Raw genomic sequence first — 25706 nt, forward strand, 5'->3', positions numbered from 1 at the left:
TTTTTGTGTAAACATGAGTTTTGATTTCTCTTAGATAAATGCCCAAGAGTACAAATGCTTGGTTGTATAGTAATTGCATGTTTGGTTTTATAAGAAACTGCCAAACAGTTGTCCAGAGAGGCTGTACCATTTTACTTTCCTATCATCAATGTGTGAGTGATCCAGTTTCTCTGCATCCATATTTCTGCTGCTTTCATTGTTCTTTCTTCCTTTTTTATGCTCCAAGATTTGTTCTTTCATCATTCTTTTCTTTCTTTTTTTTTTTTAATGAATGTTATTACTGTTGTGTACAGACAGCCTTCTTTCTTTTTATTTATTTATTTATTTTTTCCCCCAAAGCCCCAGTAGATAGTTGTATGTCATAGCTGCACATCCTTCTAGTTGCTGTATGTGGGATGCGGCCTCAGCATGGCCGGAGAAGCGGTGCGTTGGTGCGCGCCCGGGATCCGAACCCGGGCCGCCAGCAGTGGAGCACGTGCACTTAACTGCTAAGCCACGGGGCTGGCCCTCATCATTCTTTTCTGATAGAAGATTTTCTTTTTTTGTTGTTGTTGTTGTGAGGAGATCAGCCCTGTGCTAACATCTGCCAATCCTCCTCTTTTTTTGCTGAGGAAGACTGGCCCTGGGCTAACATCCGTGCCCATCTTCCTCCACTTTATATGGGACACCGCCGCAGCATAGCTTGCCAAGCAGTGTGTCGGTGCATGCCCGGGATCCGAACTGGCGAACCCCGGGCCGCCGCAGCGGAGCACGCGCACTTAACCGCTTGCGCCACCAGGCCGGTCCCTAGAAGATTTTCCTTTAGCTATTCTCAAGTGTAAGTCAACTAGTGACAAATACTTTTAGCTTTTCTTCATGTGAGAATGTCTTTATTTCCTCCCCCTTTTTTTTTTTTAACAATTTAGATGTTCATTTCTGTTTTTCAGTTTTATTGAGGTATAATTGACAAATAAAATTGTAAGATGTTTAAAGTGTACAATGTGGCAATTTGATATATGTATACATTGTGAAAGGATTCCATCAATTAACACATCCAGCACCTCACATATTTACCTTTTTATTTTTTAGAGGTGAGAATGCTTAAGTTCTACTCTCTTAGAAAATTTCAACTATACAATACAGTGTTATCAACTATAGTCACCATGTTATACGTTAGATCCTCAGACCTTATTCATCTTCTAGTTGAAAGTTTGTACCCTTTTACCAACTTCTCCCTGTTTTCCCCACTCCCCAGCCCCTGGCAACCATCAGTCTACTCTCTGTTTCTATGAGCTCGACTTTTTTTTTTTTTGAGATTCCACATATAAGTGAGATCACGCAGTATTTGTCTTTCTCTGTCTGGCTTATTTCACTTGGCATAATGCCCTCCGAGTCCATTCATGTGGTTGCGAATCTGCTTCATTCTTGAAGGATAATTTTGCCTGATATAGAATTCATGGTTGAGATTTCGTGTCTCTCAGTACTTGAAAATATTTTATTTATAGAAATGTTGGTAAAAGCTCAAACCAGCCTGGAAAAGAGCTCTGAGACAACAAATTATCCACTTTTATTGGAAAACAACAGTGGCCAAGACATTCCCTCATGTTGCTACATTCCTCCAAATTTTGGTGAGTTTGAAATGATACTTATGACATGTAGCATATTTACTCTAGATTCTTCAACATCCTTAGGGCAAGACAATGGTAGCTTTTTCTAATTAAAGTTTTTATTTTCAGAAAAATTTAGCTGCACATGCAGTTGTAATAAATAATACAGAGAGATCCTGTGTTCCCATTTCCCAGTTTTCCCCAATGGTAGCATCTTGCAAAAGGATAGAAAATTATCACAACCAAAATACTAACATGATACCATTCACAGATATTATTGAGATGTCCCCAGTTTCACTTGTATTAATTTGTGTGTGTGTATTTAGGTTGATATAATTTTATCATATGTGCAGGTTTACGTATCCTCTACCACAGGCAAGCCCCAAAACAGTTCCATCACTACCATGATCTCTCATACTGCTCTTTTATAACCACATTCACCTCTCTCCAGTTGGCATTTCCCCCCTACCCCGACACCCTGCCCTGTCTCTGACTGCTGGCAACCATGAATCTGTTCTCCAGATCTATAATTTGTGCCTTCAGCATTGTTATATAAATGGAATCATGTGGTGTTTGAGATTGGCTTCTTTCTCTTTGTGTAATTCTCTGGAGACTCATTCACATTGTTGTGTGTATCAGTTAGTCCGTTTTTATTCCTGAGTAGTATTTCATGGTATGGGTGTACCATGGTTTATTTATCTGTTCACCTTTTGAAAACCTCTGGGTTTCCTGTTTTTGGCTGTAGGGGTGAAGCTACTATGAATACTCATTCATAGTTTTTAATTTCGCTTCATTTCACTCTTTCACACAAGTTTTCATTTGTCTGGGATGAATGCCCAAGAGTGCAATTTTTGGGTCCTCTGGTAATTGCATCCTTAGTTTTATAAGAAACTGACAAACTGCTTTCCAGTGTGGCTGTACCATTTTCCATTCCCGCCAGCGATGTGTGAGTGGTCCAGTTTCTCTGCATCTATTTCTGCTCTTTCCATTGTTCTTTCTCCTTCTTGATGCTCCAGAATTCTATCTATTATATCCTTTCTGTTTGAAGATTTTCCTTTAGCCATTTTTTAAGCATAGGTCAGTTACTGACAAATAATTTTGGTTTTCCTTTGTCTGTAAATATCTTTATTTTTGCTTCATGCTTGAAGGATAGTTTCATCCGATTTAGAATATGAGGTTGGGAGTCTTTTCTTACAGCATTTGAAAAATATTTTCCTTGTAGAAATGTTGGTCAAAGCACAAACTAGCCCAGAAAAGCACACTCCGATGGTGAATTACCCACCTTTCTTGGAAAATGGCTGTGGTCAAGATACTTCACCATGTTTCTTCATCCCTCCCAGTTTTGGTGAGTTTGAAATGATACATATTACAAGTAGCACTGTTTAATCTAGATCCATTAACACCCTTAATGTGAGCTAGTGGTAGATTTGCCTAATTAAAACTTAATTAATTAAAAATTGAAAGTTTTATTTTGAGAAAATTTTAGCTTCCCATGCAATTGTAAGAAATCATATAGAAAGATCTTGTGTACACTTTACCCAGTTTCCCCCGATGATAACATCTTGCAAAACTGTAGTACACTCTCACAACCAGCATATAGACATAGATACAGTCCACAGATTTTATTGAGATGTTCTCAGGTTTATTTGTATTTGTATGTGTGTTTCTGTTTGTGTGTGTATGTGTATTCACTTTTATATAATTTCATGACATGAGGAAGTTTCCATATGCTCCATCACAGCCAAGATTCAAAACATTTCCATTACCACAAGGATTTCACCTATTGCCCTTTAAAACCACACCTGCCTTTCTCCTCTCACCCTCCTACCCCTACCCTGCCCTGTCCCTGCCCTGTCCCTGCCCTTGGCAACCACTAATCTGCCATTTCAAGAGTTTTATATAAAAGACCCACGTAGTATGTAACCTTTAGGGATTGCCTTTTTTCATTCTGCATAATTCCCTGGAGATTCATCTAAGCTGCTGTGTATATCAGTAGTTTTTTCTTTTTTATTGCTGAATACTATTCCATGGTATGTGTGTACTGTGGTTTGTTTATCTGTTTGCTGGGTGGAGGACATCTGGGTTGTTTCCAGTTTTTGGCTATTAGGAGTAAAGCTGCTGTGAACACCGTGTACAGGTTTCTGTGTGAATATCAGTTTTCATTTCTCTGAGATAATGTCCAAGAGCACGTTTGCTGGGTCCTCTGGTAATGGTAAGTTGAGTTTTGTAAAATACTGCCAAATTGTTTTCCGGTGTAGCTGTACCATTTTACATTCCCACCAGCAGTGTATGAGTGATCGAGTTTCTCTGCAGGCATATCTATGCTCTTTCTATTGTTCTTTCTGCCTTCCTCATTCTCCAAAGTTCTTCCTTCCTTCATCATATCCTTTTGGTTTGAAGATTTTCCTTTAGCCGTTTTTTAAGGGTAAGTCAGCCAGTGACAATTTTTTTTTTAGTTTTCCTTTGTCTGAGGATGTCTTCATTTCCCCTTCATTCCTGAAGGATAGTTTCGTCTGATATAAAAATTACTGTTGAGATTTCTTGTCTTTCAGCACTTGAAAATGTTTTACTTATTGAAATGTTGTTAAAACAGAATCCAGCACAGAAATGAGTTCTGAGACAATGAATTATCCAACTTCAGTGGAAAATGACAATGACCGAGATACTAATTCAGAATCTTTCTTCCTCACTCCTGGTTTTGGTGAGTTTTAAGTGATACATATTATAAGTAGCACTCTTTAATCTAGATTTACCAACATTCTTCATATTAATTCTTAGTGATAGCTTTTTCAAAATTAAACTTTTCATTTTGAGATATTCTAGAATCACATGTAGGTGTAAGAAATAATACAGAGAGATCTTGTGTACCCTTTACCCAATTTCTCCCAATAGTAATATTTTGCAAGAATATAGTAAAATATCACAACTAGGATTTTGACATTGATGCAATCCACAGATCTATTCAGATGTCCCCAGCTTTACTTGTAGTCGTTTGTTTGTGTGTATGTGTATTTAGTTCTCTGCGCTTTTGTGACACGCTTAGGTTCAAGTATTCACCACTACAGTCATGATACAGAACTGTTCTACCACTTCCAGGAACCCTCTTGTTGCCTTTTTATAACCACGCCCACCTCCTTCATGTCATTTCTTCCCTGGCTTCATCCCTAACCCATCCAAGTACTAATGTGTTTTCTCTCTTGATAATTTTGTCATTGCAAGAATGTTATATTAATGGACTCATATGGTATTTAACCTTTTGGGATTGCCTTTTTTTCACTCAGCATAATTCCTTGGAGGTTCATCCAAGTTTCTGCATGTATCAGTAGTTCCTTCCTTTTTATTGTTGAGTACTATTCCATGGTGTGTCTGTACCACAAGTTGTTTATCTTTTCACCCATTGAACGACATCTGGGTTGTTTCCAGTTTTTGGCTGTTAGGAGTAAAGCTTCTATAAACACTTGTGTACAAGTTTTTGTGTGAACATAAGTTTTCATTTCTCTATGGTAAATGCCCAGGAGTGCAATTGCTGGGTGTTATGGTAATTGCATGTTTAGTTTTACAAGAAACTGGCAAACTGTTTCCAGAATGACTGTACCATTTTACATTCCCACCAGCAGTGTATAAGTGATTCAGTTTCTCTGCATCCTCACCAGCATTTGGTGTTTTCACTGTTTTTTTATTTTAGCCATTCTAATAGGTGTATAGTAATGCTTCATTGTAGGTTTAGTATTCACTTGCCTTTGGATAATGATGTACAACATCTTTCCATGTGCTAATTTGCCATCAGTGTGTTATTTTCTCTGAAATATCTGTTCTATCTTCTTATAGTAATGTTTATGTTTTTATCGCTGAGTTTTTGTTTTTTTTTTTGTGAGGAAGATCAGCCCTGAGCTGAGATCCATGCTAATCCTCCTCTTTTTGCTGAGGAAGACCAGCTCTGAGCTAACATCTATTGCCAATCCTCCTCCTTTTTTTTTTCCCCAAAGCCCCAGTAGATAGTTGCATGTCATAGTTGCACATCCTTCTAGTTGCTGTATGTGGGACGCGGCCTCAGCATGGCTGGAGAAGCGGTGCGTCGGTGCGCACCCGGGATCTGAACCCAGGCCGCCAGTAGCGGAGCACGCGCACTTAACCGCTAAGCCCCGGGGCCGGCCCTACTGCTGAGTTTTGAGCGTTGCTTAGATATTTGTAGATACTGGTCTTTTGTTGGATATGTGGTTTGCAAATATTTTCTTCCTGTTTGCAGCTTGCCTTTTCATCCTCTCTACAGGTTTTTTTGCAGAGAGAAAGTTTTTAATTTTCATGAGGTTCAATTTATCAGCTTTTTCTTTTATGGATTATACTTGACAGTCTGTGAACTCTTTGCTTAGTCCTCAATCCTAAATTTTTTTCTTTTGTTTTTTTCCTAAAGGTTTTATATTTTACATTTCTCATATAAGTTTGTGATCCATTGTGAGTTAACTTTGTAAGGTGTGAGATTGAGGTTGAGGTTCTTTTTTTCTTGGCCTATAGATATCCAATTCCAGCAGCACCAGTTTTTGAATGGCTATCTTTCCTCCACTGAATTGCTTTTGTACCTTAATCAAAAATCAATTAGGCATATATGTGTAGGTCTACTTCTGGGTTCTCTATTGTGTTCCACTGATCTATGTTTCTATCCCCCTGCCAAACCACAACATCGTGATTACTGTTGTCCTACAGTAAGCCTTACCATCAGGTAGAATGATTCCTCCTACTTTATTCTTTTTTTCCAAATTGTTTTAGCTATTCTAAGTTCTGTGCCTTTCCATGCTAATTTTAGAATAACTTTGTTTATGTTTCCAAAAAACTTGCTGGGATTTTTTTTTTTTTTGGTGAGGAAGATTGGCCCTGAGCTAACATCTGTTGCCAATCTTCCTCTTTTTGCTGAGGAAGATTGGCTCTGAGCTAACACGTGTGCCCATCTTCCTCTATTTTGTAATTGGGATGCCACCACAGCATGGCTTGATGAGCGGTGAGTCGGTTCACACCTGGGATTCAAACCTGCAAACTCTGAGCCGCCGAAGCAGAGTGCGTGCACTTAACCACTACGCCACCAGCCCAGCCCGTTGCTGGGATTTTGATAGGAATTGTATTAAACCTACAGATCAACTTGAGAAGAATTGACATCTTTAGTATGTTGAGTCTTCTCGTTCATGAGCATTGTATGTCTGTATGTATTTATTAAGGTCTTCTTTGGTTTCTTTTATCATCATTTTGTAATTTTCAGGATACAGATTCTGTACATTTTTTAGAATAAGTTTTTACCTAGGTATTTCATTTTCTTTGGAGATGTTGTAAATGTTATTATGTTTTTTAATTTTAGTTTACACATTTTCATTGTTAGTATATAGAAATGAGCTTGATTTTTGAGTGTTGATCTTGCATCCTGTGACCTTGCTGAGCTCACTTATTAGTTTTAGGAATCTTTTTTTGGCAATTCTTTGGGATTTTCTATATAGCTGTTTTTCTTGTCTTATGCCATCTGCAAATAGGGACTGTTTTATTTTTTCCTGTCCAATCTCAATGCCTTTTATTCCTTTTTCTTTCATTGTTGCAATGACTAGAACTTCCAGTGTTATGTTGAATAAGAGTGGGGAAAACAAACATCTCTGTCTTCTTTCTGATCTTAGGGGGAAAGCATTCAGTCTTTCATCATTTAGTATGATGTTAACTGTAGGTTTTTGATAGATGATCTTTATTAAGTTGAAGTAGTTTCCCTCTATTCCTAACTTGCTGAGAGTTTTTATCATTAATGGGTATTGGATTTTGGCAAATTATTTTTCTATGTCAATGATCACATGGTTTTTCTTCTTTACCCTGTTGATATGATGGTTTATATTGATTGATTTTTCAATGTTGAACTAGGCTTGCATACCTGGGATAAATCCCACTATGTCATGGTGTATAATTCTTTGAATACATTATTGATTTGGTTTGCAAATGTTTGATTAAGAATTTTTGTGTCCAAGTTCATGAAAGATATAGATCTGTATTTTTATTTTTTGTACTGTCTCTGTCTGGTTTTGGTATCAGGACATACTAGCCTCATAAAATGAGTAAGGATTTCCTCCTCTTCTATTTTATGGATAAGTATATGAAAAACTAATATTAATTCTTTAAATATTTGGTAAAAATTTCAAGTAAAATCGTCTGGACTTGTAGATTCCTTTTTGGGAGATTTTTAATTGCAAATTCAATTTCTTTGATGGTTATAGGACTATTTAGATTATATCATCTAGGTTGAGTTATAGTATTTGTAATTTTGGAGAAATTGGTCCATTTCTTCTAAGTTATCAAATTTATGAGGGTAAAGTGGTTTGTAGTATTCCTTATTATCCTTTTAATGGCTGCTGGATCTGTAGTGATATCCTGTTTCATTCCTAATATTGATGATTTGCATCATCTCTCTTTTTTTTTTTTTTAAATTATTTATTTATTTATTTCCCCCAAAGCCCAGTAGACAGCTGTATGTCATAGTTGCACATCCTTCTACTTGCTGTATGTGGGACACGGCCTCAGCATGGCCGGAGAAGCGGTGCGTCGGTGCGCGCCCGGGATCCGTACCCGGGCCGCCAGCAGCGGAGCGCGCACACTTAACCGCTAAGCCACAGGGCCGGCCCTGCATCATCTCTTTTTATTTTTGTAAGTTTTTGTAGAGGTTTATTAGCTTTATTAATCTTTTTGAGGCACCAGCTTTTTGCTTCATTGATTTCCTATTCTTTTCATATTTTAAGTTTCATTGATTTCTGCTCTGTATTATTTCTTTTTTGCTTATTTTGGATTTATTTTACTTTTCTTAGTTTTTGTGTAGAAACTTAGATTATAGATTTGAGACCTCTCCTCTTTTCTTTCTTTCTTTTATTTGTGAGGAAGATTAGCCCTGAGCTAACATCTGTTGCCAATCCTCCTCTTTTTCCTGAGGAAGACTGGCCCTGGGCTAACATCTGTGCCCATCTTCCTCTACTTTATATCTGGACGCTGCCACAGCGTGGCTTGATAAGCGGTGTTTAGGTCCGTGCCCGGGATGCGAACCTGTGAACCCTGGGCCACCAAAGTGGAGTGCATGAACTTAACCACTACACCACCAGGCTGGCCCCTCTCCTCTTTTCTAATGTAAGCATTTAGTGCTATAAATTTCACTTTCAGTACTGCTTTAGTTGCATCCCATATATTTTGATGTGTTGTATTTTCATTAAGTCCTATGTATTTTATTATTTTCTTGGAAACTTGTCTCTTTGATACATGTATTATTTAGAAGTGTGCTGTTTGATTTCCAAGTGTTTAAAGATTTTCTTCTTGTCTTTCTATTATTGATTTCTAGTTTGATTCCATTATGGTCAGAAAATATACTCTATATGATTTCATTTCTTTTAAATTTGTTGAGATTTTTTTCTCTGGCCCAGGATGTGGTCTGTCTTGGTGAATGATTCACAGGCATTTGAAAAAAATATGTATTCTGCTTTTATTGGGTGGAATGTTCTATAATGAGAATCCTCTTTGTTGATCGTGTTGTTCAGGTCTCCTATATCCTTGCTGATTTTTGGTCTGGTTGTTCCATCAGCTGCTGAGAGGGGAGTGTTGAGGTCTTCAACTATAATTATGGATTTGATTATTTCTCCTTTCAGCTCTTTCAGTTTTTGCTTCATGTATTTTGAGACTCTGTTGTTTGGTATGTTGAGGGTCATTACGTCTTCCTGGGGTTGATCCTTTCATTCTTGTTTGTCTTTAGTAACTTTCTTTGCTTTGAAGTCTACTTTGTCTGATATAAATATAGCCACTCTGCTTTTTGTTTGGATTAATATTTTCATGGTATATATTTTCCCATCTTTTTAACTTTCAATCTACCTATATCATTGAATTTGTAGAGTTTCTTGTAAACAGCATATAGTTGGGTCTTTTTTTAAATCCACTTTATCAATTGCTGCTATATAATTGATATGGTTAGGTTATTTGCATTTACAGTAATTATTAATTGTCTGCCATTTTATTATTTTTCTCTTTGTTTCCTCTGTTTCTCATTCCTCTGTTTCTCTTTCTTGCCTTCCTGTGGGTTACCTGAACATTCTCTAGTATTCCATCTTGATTTATGTTTTTGAGTATATTGCTTTTTGTATAGTTTTCCTAGCGGTCACTCTGGGTGTTACTATACGTATGTAACTTACCACAGTCTCCTGGTATCAACATTTTACCACTGAGAACGAAGTGTGGAAACTTTAATTCCACTTAGGTTCCTTTGCCCTCCTCACTTTTAACTATCACTGTCTCAGGTGTCAGATGGATGTTTCCATTTTTCGTTTCAGTCATCACGTATGATTTACACAACTCATGATAGTATTGTATTTACCCATATTTCTGCTCTTTCTGTTCTTTATTCCTTTTTATTGTTGAATAGTATTCTACGGTATCGGATTTACCACCGTTTAACTATTCACCTGTTGCAGGACATCTGGTTGTTTACAGTTTTTGGCTATCAGGAATAAAGCTGCTAAGAACACACATGTGCAGTTTTTTGTGTCATTACGAGCTTTTATTTCTCTGGGATAAATGCCCAAGAGTGAAATTGCTGTGGTTATAGCATGTTTAGTTTTATAAGAAACTGCCAAACTGTTTTCTAGTGTGGCTGTTCCATTTTACATCTCCCCCAGCAATGTATACATGATCGAGTTTCTCTGCATGCATACTTCTGCTCTTTCTGTTGTTCTTTCTTCCTTCTTGATCTTTTAAGATTTCTTGTGTCATCATAACCTTTCTGTTTTAAGATGTTCCTCTAGCCATACTTTAAGAGTAGTTCTGCTAGCGACAAATACTTTTGGTTTTCTTTTCTCTGAGAATGTATTTATTTCCCCTTTAGACTTGAAGGATAGTTTGCTGAATATGGAGTTTATAGTTGAGAATTCTTTTCTTTCAGCACTTTTACCTATAGAAGTATTGGTAAAAGTAGACAACAACGTGGAAAACAATACTGCAACAATGAATTTGCCAATTGTATTGGAAAATGACAATAGCCAAGATTCTTCCTCATCTGCTCCCTGCCTCCCTTCCAGTTTGGGTGAGTGTGAAATGACACATATTATAAGTGGCACTATTTAGCCTATATTCCTCAACATTTTTGATGCAAGCTATCGGAAGCTTTTTGTTTCCTATTTTGAGGGCTGGTTTTAGGTGTTATTAATAACGATGACTAATAGTTATGGAGTATGTATTATGTGCCAGGTACTGTGCTAATCAACTGACATGCCTCTTCTCCACTAATACTCACAATGACCCCATGATGTAGGTACTTTTATTACCCCCATTCCCAAAGTCACAGAGCTGGTGAGTGGCAATTCTGGTACTGTAACCCAGTTCTCTCTGACTTTAAAGATCATGTTTGTTAACAGTCTCCTGTATTGCTTGCCTAGCCACAATGGCAGAGATGAGGAGACCCCAGGTTCCATGGCCTCTAAGGGCTCACCTTCCTAATATTTTATAGTTTCTTTGTGTCTCTATTTCTAAGTAGCTAATCTCTTATTAATATCCTAGCACAAGGCTCAGCAAGCTTTCTGTAAAGGGCTAGACAGTAACTATTTTAGGCTTTGTGGGCCTTCTGGTGTCTGTCACAGCTATTCAACTCTGCCGCTGTAGCGTGAAAGCAGCCACAGATGTAGGTAAGTGAATGAGCGTGGCTGTGTTCCAGTACAACTTTATCTACAAAAGCCGGTGGTGAGATTGGCCTGTGGACTGTAGTTTGCTGACTCCTGTCCTGGAGGAAACCCTTTTCCTTGAAATTACTTTGTTACCCAAACTAGGAGAAACTTTAAAAATTGTGCTCCTTGTACTAAATGGGTGCTGTGATATGCTGTTGTTAAAAGTATAAATTGGTGAAAACTTTCTGAAGGGTAATTTGTATAAAAATCCATAAAAGTATTTATACCAGTAGACTCAGTAATCCTACTTCTATCAGAAGATATAATTTCAGTGGGCTGGCCCCGTGGCCTAGTGGTTAAGTTCGGTGTGTTCCGCTTCAGTGGCTTGGGTTCGAGGGTTCAGATCTCAGGGGTGGACCTACACCACTCGTCAGCCATGCTGTGGCGGTGACCCACATACAAAATAGAGGAAGATTGGCACAGATGTTAGCTCAAGGTTAATCTTCCTCAAGCGAAAAATGAGGAAGACTGGCAATAGATGTTAGCTCAGGGTGAATCTTCCTCAGTGAAAAAAAAGAAAAAAGAAGATATAATTAAAAAAGAGATACGTACTAAAATTTTGGTACAGAAATGTTCTTTACAGAATCATGAAAAATTGGAAACAGCCAAATAAGCAAACACAGGGAATTAGTTAAGTGACTCCTGGTATATCCACAGTATGTGAGGCCATAATGCATGCTGGTTAACAGCGTGGGCTCCTGAGTCAGACTGCCTGGGTTCAAATCCCAGCTCTGTCTTACTAACCATGTGACCTTCAGCCACTTCTATCACCTAAATATTAGTTTTTTCATCTGTGAAGTGACAAAAATTATAGTACCTACTTCATAGAATTGTGAGGATCAAATGGGAGAATTCATTTAAAGCTCTTAACACAATGCCCAGAACATAAGTGCAATGTAGATGTCACCTGTCAGGAAAATCATGATGACAGGGAGGCAGACATGAAAGAAAACAAGAGAAAATGGGGAAATGCTCAAAATGTAATGTTAACTGAAAAAGCAGGATTCAAACTATATATAAAGTATGATTTCAATTTTGCGTTTAAGAAAAGAAATAGAAAAAAGAAGGGAAGACATTAGCAGATTAATGGTTCAGAGCACTTGGTTATAAATAGACAGACTTAAAAAGATTTTAAAACTGGCTCTGTAACTAGCAGTGTAATCTTGTTCAAATAACTTATCTTCTCTGGGCCTCAGTTTCCTCATCTGCTAAGTGCGAATAAGTTGTTAGGATGATGAAACTGAGCTTATAGATGTAAAATATTTAGCACAGTGCCTGATATCTGGTAGATAGTAAATGCTAGCTATTTTAAAATTTTCTTAATTATTCCTACCCATACTTTCCAAGTTGTATTCAGGGAACATGTACTCACTCAGTAATATAGCTCTGAGTGCACTTTTAGAGTGTAAAAGGGAGCAGTGGGGTCTCAGAGCAACATGTTTACATAGGCACCTGCAGCCTAAGAATTAAATTTATTCAAGACAATGAACAGATTGTTTCAAGTATAGCAAATTCAAGACGAGCAAAAGTGAAAAATGCTAACAGTTATGCAGATGGCATCAGAGAGACTCATTTAAGGAAAAGAAGAGAGAAGTGTAGAAAAAATTCACCCAAGTAGAAATTTGTGAATTAGAAATCAATTAGTTTAATTTTCTTAGGTACTTTCATGAAGTAAATCAGGATTCTACTTTTTCCCTGTATTTTTAAAGGATATCTTGGTGATCCAAAGAGAAATGTCAGAATACTTGATACTCATTTGACTATTGCAAAAAAGAAGATCAAACCTAAGCATGCAGCCCGCTACTTGGTTCGCATTTTGTTCTCCAAGGAAGTTCTGATTCGCAGCTCTGTAGGTGTCACTTCCCAAGGCCGCCAACCCCTAGATCCAAACAAAATAGCTGCAATGAGAGGTATGTAAAGTCATTATGGAATCTTGTTTCATCATCATTTGGTCATCTGTTAATGTTAATGGCAGTTGAAGAAGTAGTGATGAAGTCTGTGTAAACCTTAGAACTGTTCACTTTACCTGTCTGACCTAGATTTTACAATTGAATAGTATGTAATGGATAACAACTTCTAAAGAATAAAACTTGTCTATAGATTGGTGGAATAAGACAAACTCTATTGATTACAGTTACTTATGGTTAGTACTAAGTCAATTCTTCAGTGCTGAAACTTGGTACTAAGAAATAAAGAAAAAGCCAAAAAAAAATGTGGAAGAATAAAACACATTTCAATGCTAGTAACTGACAACACAGAACTAGAATCTCTTGATTAATCCACTTTAGCCTCCTGCCTTCCTGCCTTCCAGAAATGTGTATGGAGGTCCTAGAACTCATAGGCGCTGAGGATACAACAATGAATCAGTGTTTCTGCCTGCAAGGAGATCATAGTCTAGAAAGGGGTGCATCGAGGGAAACAGATCAATTCCAATCCAGCGTGGGAGTGTGGAGGATCAGAGAGCAGAGCAACTACTTTGAGGGCATTCAGGAAGGCTCTCTAAGGATAAGACATTTGAGCTAGATTTGGAAGGATTCCTTAGCTAGGTGAAGAAAAGAGGAAGGGTATTCTAGGCAGAGGGAATAGCTTACGGGGAAGATAGACATGTAATGTGCACAGATAAATAGACCACGGTGTAATAATGTTTGCAATAATACTATTTTCTCTTTGCAGGTTTCCTTTTATTTTTAGTTGTAACTTATCTATAGGGTTATTAAATGGCATTAGAACCCTGAAATAGTTGACTTTTTGTTACTTGCCTTTTTTTTTTTTAGCACCAAAACCTCGTGACTGGCTCCCTAGGTCAGTGTTTTAGCAGAAATGAGATATTCAGCAAAGCATCCTCTTTAGGTGGAATTTCTAAACTCTCAGAGAGAGAGAAAAGAAAGACAATTAAAAATAGAAAATTTCAGTATTTTAAATAAAAAATTTCTCATCAGTTTCTTAATTTTTTTTTCTATTTCATGAATGCTTTCTGCTATTTGTAGAATATCTGGCAACTATTTTTCCCAACCATGATTTGCGTGAATGTGGAAAAGACTGGAAAATCTGTGTTTCCGATATCCATTCTCTGATCCGCTATTTGTGTTTTGAAGCCAGAAAAATGACAGTAAGTTATTTTTAATCTAGATATAGTCACTGCTGTATAAGTGCATACTATAGACAACTCCAGAAGTGACAGCATGGCACACAGGATCTTCAGGCTATGTGCTTAAATCTAGTTTATTTAATTTAGGGGCAGGGTATGTTCTCTCAAAAGCATACTGCCTGTTTATTTCACTCTGATATTTATGTTCCATAAAAATTGCCCTAAGATAAATCAATTATAGTGTAATAATTAGTATATTTGAAGCCAAGGGCTAGACTAGAAAAAGGTTTCAGCTACAAAGATATTTGGCAAGTCTTTTTCAGTATCCCACTGGGTAACACAGAAAAGAGCAGCCTGGCGCTGCTTAGCTGTTCTAGTGGCAGTTAAGGATGGCACAGGAGAAAAGGAAGGCACTTTATTACTTGTTCACTTTCAGTGATGGCAGAACCTGGTGAAAATAATGCATAGCATGAGGTTTAGCTATCAGAGATATTTTATACTCTGTATAGTTACACGGTGAACGGGACTCTGGCTTCCCTCTCCTCCGTTCTGTCTTCGAAGTGCATTAGAGATTTTTTAACTCGAATGGGCCAACAGGGAAGACTGTCATGTCTATTGCCTTCTCCTGACGAAACATTAACTTGACGACAATTCCTAATTTCCATTCACCTCTCTAAAAACCCCATTTTATTCTCACCATGTCTAGTCACTCCTGGGTCTCCAGAGTAAGTTTACGGAAACTATTTGCCAAGAATATTTGTAGCCGAGCTTATGTTTTCTTGGTGAATGGCTGGATTTCAGTGGCAGCTCAAGCACCATCTGTCTGAGACCAAATCTGCTTGTTTTTCACATTCTCTTTTATATCCTACAAAAATTGCACCCTAAACATTTGAATGTAAAATTATGATACTGCCTGGAAAATGGTAATTTGAATATTTGCTTAAGCGTCAGAAGAGAAGCAGCATCTGCTGAGTGCCTGCTATGTAGTTGACTAGGAGAGGGACAGGTCCTCACCACCAGAGTGGGTCTGCAGACCAGCAGCAGCAGCAGTGCTGGAAAGCTTGTGAGAAATGCAGAGTCTTGAGTTCCACACCAGACTCACTGAGGCAGAATGTGTAGTTTAGCAAGACCCCCAGGTGATGTGTGTGTACATTGAACTTTGAGAAGCCTGGACCTAGAGCAGTGGTTGTCGACCCTCATTATCTATTAGAATCACGCGAGACACTTTGAAAAAAGTTATTGATGCCTGAGCTCTCCCACTCCCTCCACCAGAGATTCCGGTTGAATTTGCTGACAGTGGGGCCCAAGCACAGCTTTAAAAAAAAACGATCTCTAGGGTGATTCAAATGTTCAAATGTGCAGCCAGATTTGAAAGTCACCGGGGAAAGAGAAAACAAACAAAAACATTAAAAAACAAACAAACAAAAAGTTGTCGTCTTCAAGAAACTCATTTATTCGTTTATTCATGAAATGTTTATTAAGCCCTTCTTTTGTGCCAGCAATTATCACTCAGTTCATTAGACAGAGCTTCCAGGGCCCCAAGAAGCAGCGAGTCATGGCAGCTTGAGGAAGATCCACACCTGTCCTTCCTTTGTGATGGTACACAATATTCTCTGGCTGCAGCCCACCTTATTAGAGACAGTTGCTTCCCCACCAACCTGGGGCGCCCTGGTAGATGATGGAGCATGTCCATGTTTCTCACTACGGGACTTTGTTTATAGATACACTTTTTATTTCAGCGGACTACCAATACATCACAATCTGCAGATGCAAATAATAAAAGGGATGGCGAGGGAAGTGAAAGCGGTTGCCAGTTATCTCAGCAAACAGCTGCCTCAGAAACAAGAGAAAATGGAAATCCTCAGCAGAACAACAGTGCTCTCCCTGAAGGAATGAGAGCACCTTCCACTGATAATTCTGCGCCATCTGATGAAACACTGGGTGAGTTTTAAAATAAGTTCTCTTGATGATAAATGTTGAATCCAGGTGATAAATTTATGGGGCTCATTGTCCTATTCTCTCTACTTTTATGTATGTTTGAAATTTTTCATAATAAATCTAAACAACTCGATCTCTTAGATTAATGAGTTAATGAAATATAGATACCTAGTTCTGAAACTGATAGTTTTTAACATTAAGCTAAATCTGTATTTTTCCTTCGGAGAGCAGTTCTCGGCTGACTCCTTCAGCCAGCGTGACCTCTCGGGTTAGGCACCTTGCTCCGCAGGTAAAGGAGGAGCAGCTACAGCTGGATGAGCCAGAAGCAGTTCAGGGGTGTTGCTCTCTGTGTGCCGGGCACATTGCAGGTGCTTCATAAAGAGTTTTTGCCTGAATTAATGACTCCCATTCCTCAGAATGCTAGCTGTCTGCTGGAGGCACATCCTGCTTCATTAGTGTCAAGTGGCAGTGGGTTCCATAGGTGACTGTGCCACCTGCCGCTCATGCTTCCCAATGCCTCTTCCCCAGGATACTGGGGTTTAGTGGCACCTGAGGTAGCAAAACTATTTTCCGTCTCTCCCCTGCCCCCATGTCAACCCTAAGTAGAATACTACCTGTGAACCTGTTCAAGAGAACTTATTTAAATGATATATCTTTATAGTTATATGATACAATGATATATGATATATGGTTTAAATGATATATCTTTATATGTTTTGTCCTTTATAAAAGTGATGTAACTGCTATGTTTGTTCAGGTTGTACACCATAGAAACAGGCTCTGGCAAAATTAAACCACCACAACAAAAATCATTGGACGAATAGCTCCTAGATTTAAAGAAGCAAAGAACGAACGGAGCCACAGGCAGGGGCCAGAGTGGCCTCAAGACTGTGGCATCTGGAGTCCATCAAGGTCTCTGGGGCTCCATATCTGCATTCTCCATGAGAGCTAGGTTCTAGTTTTCTCTTGTCACTGTTTAGATTCCCAGGAGAAAGAATCTGATTTGGGGAGCTTGGGACACAGGTGTCTGTCCCTGACTCAGCTAGAACAGGGGACAGGGCAACTAAGACGATTGTGAGCCAGGAAGCCACCTCAGTTTATGTGTAGTCTATTAGACCATTTTATTTAAAAAATTGGAAAATACTTAGGAGGGAAGAAAAGCTCCCACGGTCAAGATACCTTAAAAAACTATTGTGGACATTTTAATTTTTTTCCAATTTTTTTTCTTAAAAATCTTTTAAAACATTGTGCTCTCTACATAATTACTCTTCTTTTTTAACATAATATGTGTGTTTTTCCTCAAGACTCTCCAATCTTCATAGTCATTGCTTTAAACAGATATATAACATTCCATTCAGTAAGTGGACCTAATTTATTTAACTATGTCCCTCTTTTTGTTGTTATTTTAAAAAAAATTTTGAGGATTTTTGGAGGGAATTATCAATCATACAAATCATGCTGCCAAAAAAAAATCTTTATTCATATAGCTTTTTACATATTTTGGATTCTTTTCTTAAGTTAGGTTCTCAGAATTCAAATTACCAAGTTAAAGGGTATTAACCTTTTTTCTGACCCTTGCTAAATATTGCTAGGTTAATCTTCCAGAGTTAAGTCTTTTGACCCACTGAATGAATTTTTAAATAATTTAATCTCTCTTGCTAAATGTTGGACCTGGAGGATTCAGCAATTTGTACTGTCACTCATGAAATGATGGATGTTCCAAGATGAAAAATGTGCTTATTGACTTGTGAGAATCATATCGTTTTTCTCTAATATATTTTCTTCAACAAATAATTCTTTATTATATGTAAAATATATTTTTGAAGTACAGTTTGGTTAATTTGAATCACTATGGACTGAAGAGAGATGGTGATGATTAAGCTGTAGAGTTGAGAAATGAAAACAGGCTTAACATTTATTTTTCAGTTCAGATAAGTTATCTAAAATATGATATCTAAGATGAGCTTGTTGATTTTTATATGATTAGTTTAATACCGAATAGAAAATCTACATTTTTAAAATTATAAATATTTCGGTAAGAATCATGATGCTTATTTTTGAAAATAGCCTTTTTCGTAAGTAGGAAAACAATGCATTAAAATTACTTAGAATGTGTTGCTAAATGTAGTGTTAAAACTGCTTATGTCCTGTAAGATAGAAGAACACAGAATCGTCCTCGTGAATGATCCGAGCCCACGTCATCACATCAGCAGTGATTCCTGCCTCATTTCTCATGCCGTCTCAGGACACCTTAAAAACTTCAGGCTTTAATTTTTTTAACCTCTCAAATTCTTGAGCCTAAAAATTCAGAAAAATCAACTTTTCTATTACAGCCTTTTAGAAACCTTAAACCTAACATCTGCCACGAAAATTGACATCTTCTTTCTCTTTTGCTTCTAGGATATCTTGGAAATCCATGTAGAAATATACAGATGCCACGTTCGGTTCTGAATATGGCGAAGGAGAAGTCTCGCCCAGAGCTGTCAGCCAGATACCTTATTCGCAGCCTGTTCACGGACGATGTCCTGATCAAAAGTAACGTGTACGGCAGTCAGTCGCGGGGCATCTGTGCCCTGAACTCTAATAGGATCAACGCTCTCCGAGGTTTGTGACATGTCGAGTATGTGAGAATAAATAAAAGCAAACTGTGTTAGAGAGGGGCAGAAAGAGAAATCCATTCAGTGTGTGTGTGTTTTGAGGGGAAATGGAGCCCTTTCTAATTCCCTTTTTAGGGTCTAACAAGGAGCAGTTTTGAGAATTGTGGTTCTTTTTGCGTCTGGGTTCTCAGGGCTAATTGCTCTGTCTTGAATGGCATTATTAGAACAGGAAAGGCATTACTGACTGTGGCTCCCTGGTATGGACGGCAAGGCGTAGGAAAACTCAAATACCTTCTTTTACTGAGGATCAAGGTCAAAGCTGCGGGGCTTTCTCAGTCTGCAAAAGTGTCAACAATAGCACAGCAGGGTAATTTGCTAGTCTTTTCTCGTGCACACGAGCATAGTGTAGTCTTTATCTATGACATAACTAGATGAAGTAACAAAGTTTCTGATAGCAATTCTGTGAAATCTCAAATTTGGACAAAGCAGGAAGCAGAATATTTCTTACTCGTGTCACTGGTACCCATCAAAGACGTAGTTCTGAGCCCCAGACTGGTCTCAGTTGGTTCCTCTTCAGTTCCTCCCTCATATCACATGTTTTGTATCCAACAAACTTGAACAACACTTGTGTTTCAGACTGAACGAAAGAAACCTGGCTTATGGCACTTTTTGTAAGCATTCGCTATTATCTAATGCAATTGTTTTCAAACTTTTTTTTTTATTTTACTGCAACCCATAGTAACAAATACATTTTACACTGTGACTCAGTACGCATGTGTGTGATTTTGAAAAAACTGAAGCAAAAGTTTCACAAACAATACTTACTCTTTCTATGAGAATTACATTTCAATGTTTTCTAATCTGTTACATTTTTAGAAAAGTGCTGCTGTCACTGATTTCTTGACCTAATAATTGGTCACAATTTGCAATTTGAACATCACTGAGCTAACTCACTAGGCAAAAAATCCAAAACCCAATTCCTCTTATCTTATGGTAAAAAAAGAACACAGAGTTTGTAACCAATCCCGAAATGAAGGTGTTTATTGAAGAAATAGTGTCTTTCTAATTAAAAAAAATTTTTTTAAGTGAGGGGGAAAAGGTGACTTTTATAGTTCTTTAATATCTGGAATAGATTAGTTCCTTAAAAGTGGACTAAAGATATTATTCTATGTATTTCATTTTGTTTTATCCTTTGTTGAATTATATTACAAATCAAGAAGATGTCTTTTGTAGTAAAAAATATTCAGCATGAGTTTGACATACTATCCACATAGGGCATATTTTAACAAATTTCCTATAAGACTCAGAGTTCTACTCCTTTGTAGAAGGGCAGCTATGTGAGTTATTTCAGCAGAGAGAATATAGTAGAATCATCGTTGTCCTGGGGGCAGAGCCAGGCCCAAGGAGAAGCTGACAAAAAAGCATATTTTACTTTAATATAAGGACAAAATGAACTTGGAGAATGAAAGGCTGATAACCAGAGATGAGAGGAGCTTCGTGCACTAGTAGGAGGACTGGGTTTGATGGCCTTTAACATAATTTCTTTAGAAGTATCAGTTCAGTATCAACTACAGTCGTTCCTCGGTATCCCGTGGGGATTGGTTCCAGGACCCCCGCAGATACCAAAATCCGCGGATGCTCAAGTCCCTTAGTTGGCCTTCCGTATCTGCGGGTTCCTCATCCACTGATTTAACCAACGGATTGTAGTACTTGATCCATGGTTGGTTGAATCTGCAGATGCGGAGCCCGCAGATACGGAGGGCCCACTGTATTTAAAACATACAGAAATGTACAGAAAATAATACGTATAGTAATATAATAAACACCTGTCTACCCAGTACAGATATAGATATTTTGCCTTTTGTGCTTCATGTTTTTTTTTAAATGATAAAGCATTACTGATATTAATTAAAACTCCCTCCCATCATCCCTTTCCCTTCTCCCCAGAAGTAATCACCATCTTGGAGTTGGATATATCATTCCCATACATACTTTACACTTTTGCTACCTATGTTGATAGATCCATAAATAGTATGTAGTATTGTTCTGTAGTTGTTTTAATGTACATAAATGGGGATATATAGTGCATACCCTTTTGCAAACTTTTTATCCCTCAACATTGTGTTTTTGAGATCTAGTTCATGTACTTTAACTGCTGATTGGTAACTCATTGAATGAATAAACCAGTTTATTCTTCTATTCTAATATAATTTCTTACCCTAAGATTTTATTATTTGGGCAGAACTCTTCTGGAAATTAGTAGTCAAGGGTAAGTATGTCCGGTAGCCAAAGGAATTGATTTCACATAAGAACCTATTATTTGATGCTGTCTGATGAGAGTTCAGTATCGCTTGAGGGATACTGGTTTATATGGAGAATGGTTTAGAGAATGGTTTATATGGAGAAAGTTAGTAGGCTGCAGATTTGCAATCAGCGAACAACCCTTACTCCTACACCCTCCCATCTATTTCTACATATTACAGAATTGTAAAATCTTAGCAATAGGAAGTACATTACAGGTCCTCTAATACAACTTCTCACCCAGAGCAGGAATTCCCATCTCAGCTTTGACATATAGTCTCCTCCCCTTGGCTTGAACTCTTCTGTTGATGGCAGTCCATTACATTTTACAAGGGCTTTAATTTGTGAGATAGTTCTTCCTCCAAGTGACTCAAAATTTACCTCCCTGCAAGTAACGCGCATTTCTCCTACTTATCCTTCCAGAGCTAAAGAGGGTAGATCCAATCACTTTGTACATGGTAGGCCGCCAAGTATTTAAAGGCAGTTATTACTTCCTATTGGAGCATTAGGAGATAATAAATCCACCCTCTCCCCCCACTTTCAAGTTCAGACCCAAGTGAGAGACAGCCACTAGGATCTGGCAGGTGGAGATTAAAATATTAGCTTTATTTTTGGATCGTACATGCCCAGTTCTTCCAAACTTTCAATTTAGAGATGCCTCTACATGGAAGCATGAGGATTGGAGAATAAGTGTTATTCCCAACTTTTCCCCACTAAGTCTTACCCTTTTCCAGTTAAATATCTCCATTTCCTTCAGTAATTCCTCATATAAATATTTTCCTAATCTTTCATGATCTGATTCAGTGACTAACTTCAGATGTGCTCAAGTTAACTCAGAATACAATAGTACTATTACCTATTAGTCTGTTAATGCAGCCTAAAATGGCACTTGCCATTTTAATTTTTTTAATTTTTTTGATAAATAAACTGTCTCTGAAAAATCATTCCTGCACAAGAGGTCATTCTTTCACTTTATTTTTTTATATGTGTATACATGTTGCAACGTGTATTCATTTTATTTATTTATTTTCTTACCTTTTGACCACCTTCACCCATTTCTCCCTCCCCTCACCCCTGCCTCTCACAACCACTAATCTGTTCTCTGTATCTATGAGCTTGCTTTTTGCATGTTTGTTTTTTTAGATTCCACGTATAAGTGAGATCATATGGTATTTGTCCTTCTCTGTCTGACATTTCACTTAGCATAACGCCCTCAAGCTCCATCCCTGTTGTTGCAAATGGCAAGATTTCGTTCTTTTTTATGGCTGAATAAAATTTTTTGTGAATATATACCACAATTTCTTTATCCATTCATCCATCGATGGACACTTAGGTTGCTTCCATATCTCAGCTATTGTAAATAATGCTGCAATGAACTTGGGGGTGCAGATATCTTTTCGAGTTAATGTTTTTGTTTTCTTCCAATAAACACCCAGAAGTGGAATTGCTGGATCATATGGTAGTTCTATTTTTAATTTTTTGAGGAACCTCCATACTGTTTTCCATAGTGGCTGCACTAATTTACATTCCCACCAACAATGGATAAGGATTCCCTTTTCTCCACATCACCGCCAACACTTGTTATTTCTTGTCTTTTTGATGATAGCCATTCTAATAGGTGTGAGGTGATATCTCATTGTGGTTTTGATCTGCATTTCCCTGATGATTAGTGATGTTGAGCATCTTTTCATGTACCTCTTGGCCATCTTATGTCTTCTTTGGAAAAATGTCTATTCAGATCTTCTGCCTATTTTTTAATCAGATTGTTTGATTTTTGCTGTTGAGTTGTATGAGTTCTTCATATATTTTGAACATTAGCCCCTTATCAAATAGATGATTTGCAAATATTATCTCCCATTCAGTAGGTTGCCTTTTCATTTTGTTGATGGTTTCCTTTGCTGTGCAGAAGCTTTTTAGTTTGATGTAGTCCCACTTGTTTGTTTTTACTTTTGTTACTCATGCTTTTGGTGTCAGATTCAAAAAATTGTTGCCAAGACCTATGTCAATGTTAATGCAGCCTAAATGGCACTTGCCACTTTTAAATTTATGGTCAACTAAGACCCCTAGATCTGTTTTTTCTGTATATGGACATTTGTCCAGTACTTATATTGTTAGTGTTTAGGCTGTTCCTATTTATACTGTTAGTATTTTTTTAATGCAAGTGTAGGATTTTATATTTATTCCTCCTGCATTTTATCCTGTTAGTATAGAGCAGTATTCCCCAAACTATATTTCTTAAAGACAGCGGAATGTTAATAGGTGCTTCATGAATGATGTGCATTCTAGTCAAATGGCTAGGAAAGATCTTGATCTGGCACCCCAAGGGCCTCAGTCCGTAGATCTGTTTCACTTGACTCAGTTTTAAAACATGTTTTGAATGCCTTTAGCTGTCAGGCCCGCCCAGATCACCACAGTCCTGATTTTCTGTTTTCTAATGCGTTGCTACCTTCCTCATTTGTGAGTCCTCTCAACGCATCTGCATCTGTCACCTTTGAATCAGCACATCTCTTTACTGTGGGAGTTGCAGTGGGATCTAACTCTGGAGTGTCATATTTCTCATTTGCACAACCGGAAACTTTTGCCCCAAGAAACTTCCTTTATGACTAGTGTTTCAGAGAGCGCATTTTGGGAAACACCAGCCGATGTAGGGTCCTTGTTGCAGCCTGTTGAAAGCTTTGCAGGGGCTGTATTTGTCTTACAGTCTGTTAGTTGTCCATCCCAGCTTTACTGTCATGGGCAGATGGAACAAACCTGCTTTCCATCACTTCTTTTTTGTTGATAAAAATGTTCAGCAGGCTACAGCCCAATACTGAATCCACTGACACACTACTAAAAGCCTCCTTCGAGGCTACCACTGATCTATTAATTAGTCCTTTGAGTGTGAAAGCTTTTTTTGTCACATGCCTTGCAAAAAAATTGGGATATATGTTGTGTTTATGACATTGTCCTGATTTCTCAGCCTATTAATCCTACCGAAAAACAAATGAGATTAATGTAAGCAACTAACTCTGGCCTGTAGTGATCACCAGATCCTTTTCTGAGAACTCAAAGGTACTTGGGAAGTTACCTAAAAAAGCATCCGAGGGCAGCTCTGCTCTTCTAGTTAACACCTCTCTTCCCTATCTTTCCCTTTGTCTGTCCTCCCACTTTCTCTAAGAGTGCTCCTTGAGCTAGGTTGCTCTGTCACCTTCCCTTATAGAAGTTTTCCTCCAACTGCAAGATAAAGACTCTTATTCTTTTTGTCTGAGAAAAACCAAACAGTACCAAAAAATTTAGCAGTTATAGCCTCTTACTTCTAAAAGCATGAAAGACACTGCAGCCTCTTGTGCGTTACACAGCTTTAGCACGTCTCTGATGTAATGAATAACATGCATGTTTGATGAGTTTAAGAATAAGAGAAGTTTATGTTGGGTACTAAAGGCAGCAGAGGATTTCCATTCTGGTTATATAGCAAGATCATAGGATATTGTTGCTTTATTGTGATTTAAGAATGGTGCTATTTCATATTATCATCCTTTAGATGAAAAGATTTGTTCAACTAATTTAATAACAGTTATACTCCATGTGTTTTAATTAGTTAGTCTTAATGACCCTTTCATAGACCTAGCAATAGAACTAAAGTTGAATAAATTCATTTCTCTGAGAAGTGATTTCTAAGTAATTTATGTTTTGAAACTTTACCACCAGAGTTTCTCCAAGACGTCTACCCGACTTTTGATCTGTCAGAAACTGGATTTGAGTGGAAGTTGTGTGTGACAGCTATCAACAGCTGTATCCGTAGTGTTAGACACGACTCCAGGAAGTCCGCGTCCAAATCGCAGCCGCTTCCAGCAACGACCCCTTCAGCAGAGTCCGGGCCAAGAGATCCTGACTTAGCTGACTGAAGTACTTGAATGTCAGCCAGCCTAATTTTTTTTTTTTTTACTGTTGCATCATTCTGTAAGTTTCTCAAGTTCTAATTCCAAAGTTAGTCTGTTGTAGTGGCAGTGTAGTTCCGCATTCACACCTGAAGAAACAGCCAGTGTCTTTCTCTGCCCACCTAAGAGGCGGAATTGCATTAGGAAGCTGTGTGATGTTTCATCTCAAGAGCAAAGCTGTGGGCAGTGTTCCGATAAGAGCCTCTGATTAAGGGAATGGTAGTAAACTCCTAAGGGTTGTTTTCATTGCTGTTTTAATGTAGAATGAGAATAGCACATTTAACTCTTAATGACAGATGAAATCTGAGTGCCAGTGATGCAGATATAGGTAGTGAGGTAGAGAGCCATAGTTGGATAGGCAAACCATAATGCTGAGTGTAGGAACTTATAGGCAGGAGATTCAATATTTCTCAAGTGAATCGTCACTGCAGAGCTTAGGTCTAAGCCCCACTGAGTCAGAAGGGAGTTATGGTTTACATCTGACCAAAAAGCCCATGCTGGCTTTCTTATACATCCATCAGAAGGCGATTCCTAGGGTTGACACCATATTGTTTGACTTAAGCTTTCCAGAG

General features: G+C 37.9%; 1 protein-coding gene across 1 annotated transcript in view; it reads left to right on the forward strand.

Annotated features, from left to right (window-relative positions):
• The window catches only part of BEND2 (BEN domain containing 2), a 51717-nt gene extending 26616 nt beyond the window's left edge, over nt 1-25101 (forward strand). The window contains exons 10-17 of the mRNA XM_087427678.1: nt 2824-2931; nt 4180-4287; nt 10516-10656; nt 13003-13203; nt 14281-14402; nt 16103-16322; nt 18720-18923; nt 24905-25101. Of these exons, the coding sequence (XP_087283804.1) occupies nt 2824-2931; nt 4180-4287; nt 10516-10656; nt 13003-13203; nt 14281-14402; nt 16103-16322; nt 18720-18923; nt 24905-25101 (1301 nt within the window). The remainder of the gene's footprint in view (nt 1-2823; nt 2932-4179; nt 4288-10515; nt 10657-13002; nt 13204-14280; nt 14403-16102; nt 16323-18719; nt 18924-24904) is intronic.
• The last annotated feature ends 605 nt before the right edge of the window (nt 25102-25706 follow it).

The sequence above is a fragment of the Ceratotherium simum genome, chromosome X, assembly GCF_057802395.1.
Source record: "Ceratotherium simum simum isolate JZ-2026a chromosome X, ASM5780239v1, whole genome shotgun sequence".
NCBI lineage: Eukaryota > Metazoa > Chordata > Mammalia > Perissodactyla > Rhinocerotidae > Ceratotherium > Ceratotherium simum.